This window comes from Ursus arctos, unplaced genomic scaffold, assembly GCF_023065955.2.
Source record: "Ursus arctos isolate Adak ecotype North America unplaced genomic scaffold, UrsArc2.0 scaffold_2, whole genome shotgun sequence".
Classification (NCBI taxonomy): domain Eukaryota; kingdom Metazoa; phylum Chordata; class Mammalia; order Carnivora; family Ursidae; genus Ursus; species Ursus arctos.
The window spans coordinates 19,558,381-19,574,090 of NW_026622874.1; the positions used below are offsets into that span (position 1 = coordinate 19,558,381).

Genomic DNA, 15,710 nt, shown 5'->3' on the forward strand with positions numbered 1-15,710 from the left:
ACCAAAATGGAAATTCTTCTTATCCATTTTAAAATGACCTGTCCATAATATGAATTTCTCTGACTCATTATTAAACATCACTTATATTTTGAAAGGACAAATTAAATATGATTTTAAAAAATCAGCTAGAAGGTGGCTAAGTATCTACTTGTCATCCCTGACAAGATTAGTGAATTTGGAACAAGTCTTTTCATAAAAGAAAATCACTTAATTCATTAAAATTTCTCTTACGAATTTTGTACCAGGATCACAGTAAACCTCTGGTTTATTATAAAACTTATCATACGTACTCTCTATCTAATTACAAAGAATGCTTTCATATCTTTGAGAAAGTAAAAGATATACTTTTGTGTTTCATTTGATTCTAATTTTAAATTCTATGAACTCTTGCATGCCCTAGATTCTACCATTTAATCTCTCCAATATAACTCTAAAATAAAGATAACATGTTTCTGTTTGTTTATTAGGGATGGTTCAAGGATTGATTAATATTTTATGTAAGTACAAATGAGTCTTTCAATGAGAGTATAATCCAGGCCATTGATATAGGAAAGAACAGTTAGGAATGTATTTACTTTGAGAAGCAGCAGGGGCATAGTTTGTGAATGTGGGGGGAAAAACCTTAGAAATGGGATAGCAGTCTTTTTAAACCATTCCTCAGGAAGAATTGCCCTTTTCCTGAGGTGTTAATTAAGGTGTAAAAATACATTCCTTAACACTGCTTTAGGTCATTAACAACCTTTCCTTCTGAGGCGGGGAGCTTGGGTTTTACTACCAGATGGGCTACCAAGTTTGATTTTTATTTGTCCATTTAACAAACATCTATTAAGCACTTAATTCTTTGCCAAGTTCTGTGTGTGGTTTTGAGGGATAAAATGATGGCCCGTGTGTTAAAGAGACGGACAGGCTAATTGAGGTCACAGACCGTTGTAATAGAAATGTACCAAGTACCATAGAAATGTGGGGAAAGGAGCAAATTAAAGCCAGTGGAAGTTAAAAACCCTTCTCAGAGTAGGTCATGTTTAAGCCTAGAGAAGAGTACTGAGGAACTCACCAACAGAGAAAGGGCATAGAGCATTTGAAGAGTATGGTGTGCTTGCCGTTTGCATTTCGTGAAGTTTTCTGCGTTTGATTTCTGGGTCCCAGCCTCTGCAAATAGCATAATGCAGAGGTTCCCAAGCTTAACTGCTTGCTGCCCTTTGTGCCTCAGTATTTCATACTCCTAAACCAAAAGAAAGACCTCAGAGTCCAGTTGATTAAGTAGGTAGGTTCAAACAACTTTCTAAATATTTCTGTCCTAGTAACTTAGAAACTGTTTGAAAAAGTAGCACATGTTAAAACAGTTAAACAAGGAGGCATTAGACTGGGGTAGCTCTGGTGCCCATGGTAGCCTCTATAAACGAACGAAAGCCAGAGTCCACGCACTTGAGTCTAAGAAAACAAAACTCAGGAACTAATCATAATCAACCAGATGTTCTTGATTACGAGAAAATGAAACTCAAGAACAACTATCACAACAGCCAAAGAATGAAATTTCCCCAAAAAAGGCCAACATTTGAGTCAGAGTCTATTATAAATAATTTCTTTGCTCTGCCTTAGCATCTTCTCTATTAAAATCTTTTTCCTGGCCCCGCCTGCAGGCCCCTAACTGTTTTTTTGGTTTTGATGCTGCCTGATTTCTAATCACTTACTCAAATAAGCTTTGTAAAATTTAATGTATTTTTTAAATTTATTTTTTAAAAAATTATTTATTTTGTCAGAGACATAGATCGAGTGAGCACAAGCAAGGGAGCGGCAGGCAGAGGGAAAAGCAGGCTCCCCACTGAGAAAGGAGCCCAATGCGGGACTCGATTCCAGGACCCCAGGATACTGACCTGAGCCAAAGGCAGATGCTTAACTGCCCAAGCCACCCAGGCATCCCTAAAATTAAATGTCTTAATTTAACTTATTAGATGTACATACATTGAAAAGAAAAAGAACCTTTTATTTTATTCTCCTCTAATCAAAATTATTTACCAATGGAACGTATGTACTTGGGCACTGTACAACTTCTCTAACCTTGGAACCAGGTTGTACAGTGCCACCGTCAGTGCTTGTTGTACCTTGATTTTCCAAGTACTTGTTTTTTGTTTTTGTTTTTGTTTTTTTACTACACAACCATCAATAAAACCAGCTTTGCAAAGGTAAGATGCCATTAGAAGTGATACGGTGCGTCTAATGTTGGAACTGTGAACCATGTCACATTCGTGCTGTGCTGATAGATGTCACACATCACTGTTACTTCCCTCAAGAGTTTAAAATCCCATGGCATCCTTGAGAGTTTGCTGCAGAGCCCTTTGATGCCTTGGTACACAATTGGGGAACTGCAGTTTTAATGGGTTAATACCCTTGACCAAGCTACAGAGGCGGAGGGTAGTTTAATGTAGTATAGTGAGCAACAGAAACTAAGGTTACCCTAGCTGAGTAGTGATGATTTGATGTCATTAAGAATGAGAGTGTTGTTAAAAGTTGGGCACTGGTGTGATTTCTATTTTAAAATTTGGTATGGTTTTCACTGTTTGATTTATTTAAAATGGGTCATTTGTATTGTAATCATTTTTTAACAGATGGATGAATTGCATATATCTATGATCCAGTGGATGGTAAGCTTGCTGATTTTAATGGTGCCTGACTTTACTGACCAAAACACTCTCCCAAATTTGAGGAAGGAAAGTGCTGAGAAACACGATCTAGGAGTTGCAAAGTTAGAGCTAGACGCGATTGCGCTGGCCAGAAAGTTGGCGCAATATTCCAGCTATTTGAGCAGGTGAAACTATCTGGTTGTTTTATTACTGTCTTTTTGAAGATTAAATGTGACATAAAGCAGAGGGGATAAGGTCAGGGAGGTAGCAGCAATAAGGGACTGTCTTAAAACCTTGAAAGAAATGCTAGTTTTTCTAGTTTTTAAACTAGTTTCAACACTGACCAATTGAAATACATGATTTTAGTGTTTTCCCAATGGTTTTAGAATTCTTTTGAACACAATGTTACCATAGGTATGGTGGGAAGTATGTATGTGTATATATATATGTGTGTGTGTGTATATATATATATACATATATATATACGGGAGTGAGAATTAGTAAAAAGAAAACCTAATTAACCCAAAAAGGCCCACTTGCTTGCACTAATAAGATATATCTTGCATGTTTGCACATACTGGGGAGCATTTATGAAGAAGCTTGTACTTCTGTGTCATTCCATGCAAAACTGAATGTACACTTATATCTCACTAAATATGTTTGGTTTCACTGAACACCAACTGAAACATCTCTTTTTTAAAAATTTTATTTATTATTTTATTATCTATTTGAGAGAGAGAGCAAGAGTGGGCAGAGGGAAAGGGAGAGGGAGAAACAAGCTGAGCAGGGAGCCTGATGCAGGGCTCCATCCCAGGACCCTGAGTTGACCTGAGTTGAAGGCACGTGCTTAACCAACAGAGCTACCCAGGTGCCCCCAAAACATTTCTTAAAAAAATTCCAACTGAAAAACCGTCATATCTGAAAAACTAGAAGTTTCCTACCAAATAAAAATGAAGTCTGAAAAATTATAATTTATTAACTAGGAAGTATGTGTCACTAGGATTGCTTCAAATTCAGGAAGTAGCTTTTATGATCTAGCCTTCATTTCCATTCAGTGTTACCAATGGTCAAGAGTGAAAGGAATGGAGGGTGAGAAACTGAGAGACAGATTATTCTCAACAGTTTAATTATTATGGTAAACTTCCACTGTATCAGGATTTAAAACACTTAGAAGAGGAACCAACAATAATAGGTCATGCTATGTGTGTGCTTTTTTCCCCCCAGTTGTTGCAAAGGGCTGGTGACAGCTATGGCTCTGAATAAAGCAGGTCACTTAGAAAAAAATCCTGCTAAAGAACTTCAGGAGCTGGATGAGATGAAGGTAATAACACTATCTTCCCCTTACCTTTGTTTCGTTTGTTTTTAGCAGACTTCTTAGGTTGACTTGATTTACAACGAACTACACATATTTAAAGTATACAATCTGATAATTTCTAAGTTATGGATACACCCATAAAATGATTATGACGATTAAAAAAAGGAAAATTATCGAACACATTCAAAGTTTCCTTGTACCCCTTTGTCATTTCTCCTTCTAGCCTCATCCCCTCCCCAGGCAATGTCTGATCCACTTTTAACACCAAAGATTATTCTTCATTTTCTAGAATTTATATAAATAGAATTACACAGAACGTACACTTTTTTGGTCTGCCTTCTTTGACGAGGCATAATTATTTTGAGATTCACACACACTGCTGCTTTGATTAAAAGCTCATGCTTTTTTAGTGCTGCGTAGTATTTCATTATAGAGATATATACTATTTATCCATTCTCTGTTGATGGGCATTTGGATTGTTGCCGGTTTTGATGATTACAAACAAAGCTTCAATGCATATTCATGTACATATGTATTGCTTTCATTTCTCTTGAGCAAATATCTAGGAATGGAATGTCTAAGTCACATGGTATATGTGTGTGTTTAACTTTTTAAGAAACTGTCAAACTGTCTTCCAAAATAGTTAAGCCATTTTCCGCTCCTGCCAGCAGTGTATGAATGTTGCAGTTGCTTCACTGCCTCACCAACTTGATATGGTCTGCCATCCACAGTGGGTATTATTCTGGGCATTCTATTGTGTTCTGTTATGAAACTGTCTTGAATACTAAAATTTTTTAATTTTTGAAATTCAGTAGTGTATCCTCCAATTTTTTTTTCCCCAAAGATTTATTTACTTGAGAGAGTGAGCGAGAGAAAACAGGAGCTGGGGAAGGAGCAGAGGGAGAGGGAGAAGCAGGCTCCCTGCTGAGCAGGGAGCCCTACGTGGGACTCGATCCCAGGATTCTGGGATCATGACCTGAGCTGAAGGCAGACACTTAACTGACTGAGCCACCCAGGTGTCCCTGTTGTTCTTTTTCAAAATTGAGCAGGCCATTCTAGGTCCTTTTCTTTCCATATATGAAAACTTCAAAATTAGCTTATCAATTTCTCCAAAAAACCCTGTTGGGATTTTGATTGTGATTATATTTTATCTATTGATCAATTTGTGAAGAATTCACATCCTGACAGTATTGAGTCTTTGGATCTGTGAAGATGGTATATTTCTTCATTGACTTAAGTCCTTTATTTCTTTCAACAATGTTTTGTTGTGTACAGGTCTTACACAACAGCTTTTAGTGTATAGGTCTTACAATCTTTTTTTTTCCTAAGATTTTATTTATTTGTTTATTTATTTGAGAGAGAGAGTGCATGAGAGAAAGAGCATGAGAAAGAGAGAGAGAGAGAGCACAAGCAGGGGGAGGAGTAGAGGGAGAAGCAGGCTCCCCGCTGAGCAGGGAGCTCAATTCGGGGCTTGATCTCAGGACCCTGGGATTGTGACCTGAGCCGAAGGTGGACGCTTAAACAGCCACCCAGGTGCCCCTACACATCTTTTGTCAGATTTATCCCCATGTAATACATATTTTGGTACTATTATAAGTGTTTCATTTTTTTAAAATGAGTGATTCATTTGTAATTTCAATTTCTGATTATTCATTGCTAATATATAGAGTTATAATTGATTTTTAAAAATATATTGATTTCATATCCTGTGACCTTGCTGAACTTACTTTTTTAAAGCAGTTTTTTTCCCATTTAGTGTCTTTTAGACTTTTCATTGTTCACAGTCATGGCATCTGAAGACAGGAGCAGTCTTATCTCTTCCTTTCCAATCTGTATGCCTTTTATTTATTTTTCTTGCCTTTTGTAATACCTAGACTCTCCAGTACCAGTTTGAATAAAGGTGGTGAAAGCTGATATCTTTGCCTTGTCTGTCTTAGGGTAAAAGTATTTCTTCTGTCATCTTTAAGTATAACTGTGTCTGTAGGTGTTTCACAGATGCCCTTTATCATAAGGTTGAGAAAGTTCCTTTTTAGTCCATGTTTGCTGAAAAAACTTCTTAAAGATTTTTATTTATTTATTTATTTGAGGGGTCGGGGGTGGGGGAGAGCCAGTGTGTGGGCAGGGGCAGGGAGGAGCATAGGGGGTGGGAGAGGGAGGGTAAAGAATCCCAAGCCAACTCTGTCCTGAGCATAGAGCTCCATGTGGAGCTCGAGCTCCTGACCCTGAGATCATGACCTGGTTTCATGAGCTGAAACCAAGAGGCTACCGTTCAAATAACTGAGCCACCCAGGCATAAACTTTTTTAAAGTCAAAGATGAATGTTGTATTTTTTCAAATCCTTTTTTGCATCTAATGAGATGGTCATATGAGTTGTGTTTTTTAGTTTTTTAATATGGTGAATTCCAGTAGTACCCCCTTATCCACAGTTTCACTTTCCACCTTTTTGGTTACCCATGGCCAACACAGTCCAACACAGTAGGTGATCCTCCTGCTGATGTAGCATCACAACGTCAAGAGCAGCCTCATGCTGTCATACTGCCTCTGTCGTCTCATCATGTAGGCATTTTATCATCTCACATCGTCACAAGGAGGGTGAGTACAGTACAGTAAGATGTTGAGAGAGAGAGAGCACATTCACATACTTTTATTACAGTATATTGTTATAATTGTTCTGTTTTGTTATTTGTTATTAATATCTTACTGTGTCCTTTATCGTACATATGTACATATAGGAAAAAACATAGTTTATATAGGGTTTGGTACTATCTGTGGTTTCAGGCATCCACTGGGGGTCTTGGAACATATCCCCCATGGATAAAGGGGCAACTAGTGTACGTTGATTGATTTTTGAACTGAACATTAAACCAAACTTGCATCCCTAGAATAAACCCCACTTGATCATAATGTATTATCTTTTTTGTATGTTGCAAAATTCAGTTTGTTAGTTTTGTTTAGAATCTTTGCATTGATGTTCATCGAGGGATATTGATTATGTGGTTTTGTTTTCTAATACCTTTGTTTGGTTTTGATATCAGGATAATGCTGGCCTTAGAATGAGTCTTCTTTTTTCTGAAACAATTTGTGTAGAATTGTCCATTATTTCTTCCTTAAATGTTTGGTAGAACTCATCAGTTAAGCTGTCTGGGCCCCGTGGGAAAATTGTAAATTACAAAAATAGAGCAATTCAGTTAAAAGGCTATCTAATTTCCTCAACAGATTCAAAGCAATTTCTTTATTAGATATAAGGCTATGATTTTTTTCTTCTTGAGTGAGCTCAGTGGCTTTGGTTTTATAAGAAATTTGTGATTTCACCTCAGTTGTTTAGTTTATTGACATAGTTGTATTATTCTCCTATTATCCTTTTAATAATGATAGGATGTGCACAGTCTCCTTCCTCTTATTGAAAATTTGTGTCTTCTCTCTCTTTGTCCTCATCAGTCTACAAAAAGAGTTACCATTTCTCTTGATCTCAAAAACCAGCTTTTGGTCTCATTTGTTTGCTTTATTTTTCTGTTTTCTACTTCCTTAATTTCCAGCCTGGCCTTTATGATTTCCTTTTTTTCTACTTCTTTGTGTTTAATTTACTCTTTCTTTTCTAGTTTCATAAGGTATAGCTGAGATCATGATTACCTGTTCATAGACAGTGGACCTGTCAAAGACAGTGGAATGGATAAAATATATTATGGTATATAAGGACTGGCATATAGGGTACAGGTAATATTCCTCTTTTCTGGCCTGTGTGATGTTTAGATGACTGTTCTTTTTTTTTTTTTTTTTTTAAAGATTTTATTTATTTATGTGACAGAGAGACAGCCAGCGAGAGAGGGAACACAGCAGGGGGAGTGGGAGAGGAAGAAGCAGGCTCATAGTGGAGGAGCCCGATGTGGGACTCGATCCTGGTACGCCGGGATCACGCCCTGAACCGAAGGCAGACGCTTTAACGACTGCGCTACCCAGGCGCCCATAGATGACTGTTCTTACTAAATTCTACATATGTATTTCATGCCTTATATATAGGATAGGTCTCACTGTTTTTAAAAATTAGGTTGTAAAATATGTGCACCATCTTACTAATTTCAAAATCTCCAGGAGATGGATACTTTTCTAGGAAAATACAAATTAAGTAATATTAGAAAGGTAAAATTGGCCAATTTTCAGAGAGGAAATGGATGCATTGATTAAAAACAGAAAACAAAACAAAAAAAACACTAAAAATTTACCCTGGACTCCATAGATAAGTGTTTTCAGAACAGGTAATCCCCATCCTATATAAAAATTTAAGAGCATAGATAATGACCAAAAGTTTTCCCAGTGTATTTCATATAGCTGGCAATGTTTTTAAAAAAATTCCAATAACTATAGGGGAAACAAACCTCATAAATATAGTTGCTGAATCCAAATTTTAAAATACCAAATTCTCATTCAGTAGAAAATTAAAATAATAAAGCACTGAATATTTAGGGTACATGTCAGGGGAGTAAGAATATTACACTACTTGAATGTGGTTATCGATAGATTTCACTTTTCATCTAGGAATTCAATGTCTCAGTTTTAATTTGGATTCTGGGAAAGCCTCTGTTTTTCACAACAGACTAATATGCCTCTGAACTGAACAATCTCTTGGAACTTGTAGCCCTCACTGTGCATTTAGAAATGTGCTCACATCTGCTCAGGCCTGCTGAAACTAGCTTTTGCTGGTACCCACCCCCAGATGTGGTGGAGCTCTGCTACCCACCGCCAGATGTGGTGGAGCTCCTGGTCTGGGGAAGCTGGATCTGCCATAGACGGCAGTCAGGATTCACGAACCTGTTCTGCAGTATGGCTTAGTTCTCATTTGCTTAATCAGGGCTAGAGCTCTGTGAGCTGAGACCATGTTTCCAGTTAAGGGCAATTTCAAAATGAGGATTTCAGGATGTTTGAGGTGTACCTCCCCATTAAAGTTAAGACTATAGCAATATGTGGGGATATTGCTGTGAAGCGCCTTTTCTGAGAGGACCATGGGAGACCTGTATAAAACCACCCACCTCATGAAATTTTGTGGAAGCTTCATGCAATAAGCCATTTATTGCCTGCTCCACCCCAGACCATGACTAGAGGTCCATGACCTGACCATCTCTTTGAGAACCTACACTTTCCACCAGGCTACTTAGGTCTTCTGTTAAGCTGTTCCCCACTTACTAAACCATGAAGAGTGGAAGATGGTCCTCTAGAGAAGCCTCGTCTAACGTGGGTATCCTGTGATGCTGTGTGGCTTGTGCCATGTTCCAGCCACATTCCAGCCCTTGAAGAACAACATCTTGCCAACCTACTGGAGCGATGTTTGGATGATCTTAGTGATAGTTTCCCACAATATAATATTTCTTGGGCTCCTTTCCAATAAATGAGAGTTGCATGATACTGGACAGAATTCTGGAGTGGGAAACCTCTTAAGTAAGCATCTTTTGGATTTTGATCACTCTTACTGATGGTTCTTAATCAACTCTTCCACCATAGCTGCCTAGATAAATTACTTTTTTAAGAAGTCTTGGGGATTACCTACTTTCTCAAGACATTGAGATTGTCCAGCAACTAATAATTCTATTTACTTACCATCTGATCTTGGCATATCTTGATCTGGTCTGATTCTTAATAACTCCATTACCACCATAGTCTCACCACTAGTACCCTATAAAAGACAATCTCTTCTAATCTTTTCTTTCTCCTGCTTTTGATCCTCTACAATAGGCTTAACATTTAGGACCATCCCTTGCTTCCTAACTCCTTCTTTATCCCAGATGTGAATTTTAGTGCTTTTACTTTACACCAGACGCATTTATTGACACAGCTCTGAATTAGGCTTTATCAGAATTAAATAAGAGTATTGATGGAAGGAGATCTGTATGTTTTGATTAATAACAAAACTGGTCTAGAGTTGGTCAAAGGTGATGTTGAAGGTTTTGAAGGAAAACTTGCTTAACTCCATAGATTATAGTAACACTTTCATCAAAAGAATCCTACTGATTTTTTTTTTACCCCCATCAGAAGTCTTATGGCAGTATTCTCAATATCTGAGAAGTTTATAAGAAAATGACTAGTTTCTGGTTCACAGTATGCAAATTCAACTAGAAAATAGTTTATTTCTCATGAATGATGAATTAACTCTGAAGAAATAAGATTTCAAAAATATTGTTACTATTTTCAAAATTAACTAATTCTTTGTTCTAGGTAGAATCAAGTTAAATATTATATGCTTCAATTTTGTAGTTGGAAGGATCCTTAGGGGCAGTGGTGTGAAGGAGATTCACAATGGCAAGCAAGAGCTGACTGTGCACACCCATTCCCAGTTCCACATTTAGTGATAACATATTGAATTGATGAATACCATTGAAATTGCCATGCTGAGAGTGTGTATGCCATGGAAATCAGCAAATTCTACAAATTAGGACGCCCCACCCCACAAGATGGCTTTCGCCAGTTCTCTACTGCATAAGGGTCACCTATAGTAAACCAACAATCTCATTTTTTAAAAGATTTTATTAATTTATTTGGCAGAGAGAGAGAGCATAAGCAGGGTGAGTGGCAGGCAGATGGAGACGGAGAAGCAGGCTTTCCATTGAGCGGGGAGCCTGATGTGAGGTTTGATCCAAGGACCCCAAGATCATGACCTGAGTCGAAGGCAGATGCTTGCTTAACTGACCGTCACCCAGGCACCCACAAACTCATTTGTTTTTAATACATAGAAGACTTTTAAGGATTTACTCAAGAAGTCAATTATATGAACTTAGGACTAGAACCCAATACTTTCACATCCCTTGTTTGATCCTCTTTCTGAAATGGAATAAGACAACATCCTAACCCTTGAATCAAGAATTGAAATTTATCAGTGACATGAACGAAGCTGTGCTAAACTTACTCTACCCCCATAGGCTTCAGTTTCCTTATTTAGAACATAAGGTTTTAGATTTGATTTCTAAAATTTTTTGGCTCTGACATTTCATAATAATTCCACAATTAAAATTAAGTCAATAATGAGAAAAATGTAAGACATATTACGGTTCTTTATGGTTGATTTCAGGAACCTAAAGTGGGTCATTGTTTCCCCACGCAGTACAGTTTTTTGATAGTTAAAATGACCAGATCTCCATCCCCAGAGAAGATAATGTTTCCTAGTTTCCTCTGCTGTCTCTTTTATACACTGAAGCCAGATCTTAGCTTTAAGAGATCTTGGTTAAGGGAATGTAGCATTACAGGTGGATGCGACCTGCTATAGACCTTTCCGGTATCTCGCTATTTAAGGGTGAGAACATCTTCCAAAACAGTGCTGCTCCCTCTTCTTCTTCTTCTTCTTCCTCTTTTTTTTTTTTTTTTAAATAGGCTCCACGCCCAGCATGGACCCCAGTGTGGGGCTTGAACTCATGACCCTGAGATCAAGACCTGAGCTGAGATGAAGAGTCAGATGCTTAACTGACTGAACTACCCAGGCACTGCCCCCAAAACAGTGCTCCCAATCTTTATTTACTCATTTTAATGTGGGCAGGGGAGTAATATTTTTGTAGTAGTTAGAAGTCCATACCACCCGGATTAGAGTCCAAATACCGTGTTTAGCTATATATATGACCTTGAGCAAGATGTTCAACTGCTCTGTTCTTCAGTTTCTTCATCTAAAAAACGAGAATAGTAGTAGTATATATTTCCGTTCTCATCACAAGAAAGAAAATTTTAACCATGTATGGTGACAGATATTCACTAGACTTATTTTAGTGATCATGTTGTAATATATACAAATATGAATCGTTATGTCGTTCACCTGAAACTAATGTTATTTCTTTTTGTGTGTGTGTGTTTGTTTTGGGGTTAATCCATTTTTAAAATTTCTAAATTTTTTTAAATTAAATTTTTAATTCAATTCTAGTTAACATACAGTGTTATATTAGTTTCAGGTGTACGATATAGTGATTCAACACTTCCATATATAACCCGGTGCTCATCACGACAAGTGCCCTCCTTAATCCCTATCACCTATTTCACCTATTACCCCCACCCACCTCCCCTCTGGTAACTATCAGTTTGTTCTCAATGTAATGTTATTTCAGTTATACTTCGTAAAAAATAATAGCATATATTTCATACTGAAGATCAAATGAGTTACTATTGCACATGCTTAGAACAGAATCTGGCATATAATTAATGCCACGTAAATGCGGACTATTTTTATTATTATTGTTATGCAATCCCAGTTGACCTGGTCAGTTGCGAACCATTTGTTGGGACAGACTGCCCGTAATAAGTCCAGCAGTCTTTCTTCATCATGTTTTATGGCACTTCACTGCTCCTTGTCCCCATACGACCCAGATCTCAAACAAAGAGGTGATATGATTTTAGGTCTGTATTCATAGAGAATCATTTCTGCACAAATCTTCGAACTGAAGATTTCAAATAACAAGTTAATTGAATGGAGTTGTATTTAGAGGAGTCGTACTCAGTAGCTCCTCAATGGAAATGAGTGAATAAATGAGTTGGTATAGTCTGATTTTTTTCTGCTTAATAATTATCTTTTCTCTTTTCTCAGAGAGAAAGTTATGAGTGGATCACCACATGTTCTCACCTCCTTTCTGGGATCAAAGGCAGAAAAATGAAGTTACTGACAAAGGAAGAAAAAGAACGCCTATTTGGAGAAGAGGTATTTGCCATGTGTTGGCATGGTCATTACTCAGGTTCTTCCTGTATTTTTCCCACGTATTTCAATAGATAAGGATTCATGTTCTGAGTCCTCATTTATTTACTCTAGCAGAAGAGAATTTTGCCCCTGACTGAAATCATTGGCAGTTCTCCCTTCTAAGGGTGAGAATCATCCGCGTCTGCATCTCTCCTCACTTTCTTAGATTTTGTTTCATCCTTGATTTTGTTTCATCCTTCATAGAGGAAAGGATGGCTTTCAGAGGGGGAGCTGCCTGCCGCTTCCTGAGGCATGTCCTCAGACCGGTCTGCTTCTGTGCACACTTCCTCCTCCCCTCCCCTCCAGGCTCAGTGTTCCCATTTAAGGTTATTTCTTCCTTTGAGCACCTAATCCCAGCCCGCTGTCCTCTCTCTTCTGTGTCTTCCTCTCTAGTGGTTCCACTGTGTCAATATATAAACAATCTATAAGCATGGCCTTTGCTTTCATTCTAAAAGATATATCCCTTGAGCATGTCTTTTTTTCCACTACTTCATTCTCTCCTTCCTGTCACAATCATTTCTCTTAAAATGCTGAAACAATTGCAAGGTACTGTAATGATTCCTTATTGTCAGATCCAAGGAACCCCAATGCCATATTTTTTTTTAAAAGATTGTATTTATTTATTTATTTATTTATTTGAAAGAGAGCGAGCACAAGCAGGTGGAGGAGCAGAGGGAGAGGGAGGAGCAGACTCTTAGCTGAGCAGGGAGTCCAACTGGGTGCTCGGTGCTCGAGGCTCCATCCCACAACCCTGGGATCATGACCTGAGCCAAAGGCAGACACATAAGCGACTGAGCCACCCAGGTGCCCCCCCATGCCGTATTTAACTTGACTTCTCTGTAACATTTGACCCTGTCGACTAGTCATTCACTCCTTTTGTAATCTCTCCTCACAAGACAAAAATTCCCTGTTTTTCCTCCGACTTTATTTTTTTTCACTCTCCTTTTAGTCTTTCTCCTCTGCCTGCCTCTTAAATGTTGATATTCTGTCCTTGACCTACTTTCACTTTTCATTCTACGCCCTACACATGACTGTGCTAATCCTGTGGTATTAACTATCAGCTCTTTACTGAGGATCCCAAATTAATGAATATCCTGTACTTCATGGCAGTCACAAATGTTTAGTTTTACTTCAGTCTGTTTGAAGGAGTTGGTTTCCAGTAAAGACTGAAGAAGCCCTCATTGCTATCGGATCTGTGACCTGTACAGGAGAGATATGATGGCGTCTATGTGATGGGTCTGCCAGGGAGGGTTCTACCGACACACATGTGGGACTTTTATCTTATGTTTAAACACTGAAGAAACACCACCTTTCTAAATTATACATCTTTTACAAATGCTTATTTTTCTTTGCTGCCCAGATCTTGGCCAGCATTATTTTGAATTAATCACTGAATGATTTCATCAGCATTATAAATCTTAAATTACATGGGGCGCCTGGGTGGCTCAGTTGGTTGGGTGTCTAACTCTTGATTTCAGCTCACGTCATCGTCTCAGGGTTGTGAGATGGAGCCCATGTCCATTAAGCACAGAGCCTGCTTAAGATTCTCTCCCTCTCCCTCTGCCCCCCACACCATGAGCTCTCTCTCTCTCAAAAAAAATCTTAAATTACCAGTATAGTTTGGGAAAATTAAGTACCACAGACATGATCTCGGCTACACAAAAGATCTATGAAAAGATTAAATTCAAGAACTATACAGAATCATAGAGACTTAAGAACAGAAAGAATCTTAAGGGTGATTGAATTCAGCCAAACATCTAATGTGTGAATCTTTTATAATACCCACCTTTGATCATTATGCCTATGATGCCTATGATTCAGATAAAGTTTCAGAGACCTACTTTCAGAATTAGCCCATTTGTTTGGTGAACACTAACTATTAGAACATTATTCTTTCTATTGAACTAGATGAAATATGTTTCCTTGTAATTTTTTACTCACTGGTCCTTGTTTAGTCTTTTGGGTTGATATGAATGAAGCTGATTTGTCTTCCACATCATAGTATTTACAACATTCCATGTTACAGTGTTTTCTAGCATTTGAAGATAGCTATACTCAACCTAAGTTTATTTCTGAAATTTCTGTTATTTTCTATTAATCTATCTCTTCATGGGTCATCACCACAATATTTTAATTTTTTGAGGCGCCATGATGCATTTTCATATCTGGCTGGGCCAGCCCTCCTCACTGATCTTCTTCAGGGGTTTCATCACTATGCTTGCTTATTTATTCTTCTATGTAACTCTATAATCTACCCCTGGGAAAATATGAGTTTTAAAGACTGGGGTAATTCTAAATTCATATATTAACTTAGAGCAGAGATACTTATATTGTCACGTTGTCCTATCCAAAAATGTAGGATGTCTACTTTTAATGCCTTTCAATAATGTTTAATGGTTTTCTCATTTTGCACATTTCTTGTATTATGCCTGAGTATTTCATTTTATTTTTTGCTATTTTATTTTTTATAAGTTTTTATTTATTTAAGTAGTCTCTACACTCAACATGGGGCTCAAACTTACAACCCCGAAGCCAAGGCAGGCTCCCCTATTTTTTGTTATTTTAAATGGGATCTTTTTTACCATTGTATCTTCTAACTGGTAACTGTATGTTATTGATTTCTGTATTTTAATTTTATATTCTGTGACTTTACCTAATTATCTTATTGTTTTTAGTAGTTTTTCAATAGATTCTTTTGGGTTCTCCAGATATTAAACAAATCATCTATAGATAGAGATAATTTTACCTCTTTCAATTATTATGCCTCTAATTGCTTTTTCTTGTCTAATTGCAGTGAATAATTCTCCCAATTTGGTGTTAAATAGTAGTGGCAATAGCATCCTCTTCTTATTTATGACTTAAGCAGGAATGCCTTTAGTGATTGGAGTTGATTTTTTGTTTAATTTCTTTATTGTTCCTTCAGATATCTCAGATCTTCCACCTGAGGTCACTTTCCTTCTGCCCTAATCTTTAAATTTTTCTTTAGTGAGGCTTTACTGGAGGCAAATTTAATTTTTGTTTGTCTGAAAATGTCTTTATTTCACCCTCACTCTTAACATTTTTTGCGGGGTATACAAGT

General features: G+C 37.5%; 1 protein-coding gene across 1 annotated transcript in view; it reads left to right on the plus strand.

Moving 5' to 3' along the window:
• The window catches only part of AXDND1 (axonemal dynein light chain domain containing 1), a 96,753-nt gene that overhangs the window by 54,913 nt on the left and 26,130 nt on the right, over nucleotides 1-15,710 (plus strand). The window contains exons 19-21 of the mRNA XM_026509260.4: nucleotides 2,607-2,806; nucleotides 3,846-3,942; nucleotides 12,485-12,595. Coding sequence (XP_026365045.3) covers nucleotides 2,607-2,806; nucleotides 3,846-3,942; nucleotides 12,485-12,595 — 408 coding nt within the window. The remainder of the gene's footprint in view (nucleotides 1-2,606; nucleotides 2,807-3,845; nucleotides 3,943-12,484; nucleotides 12,596-15,710) is intronic.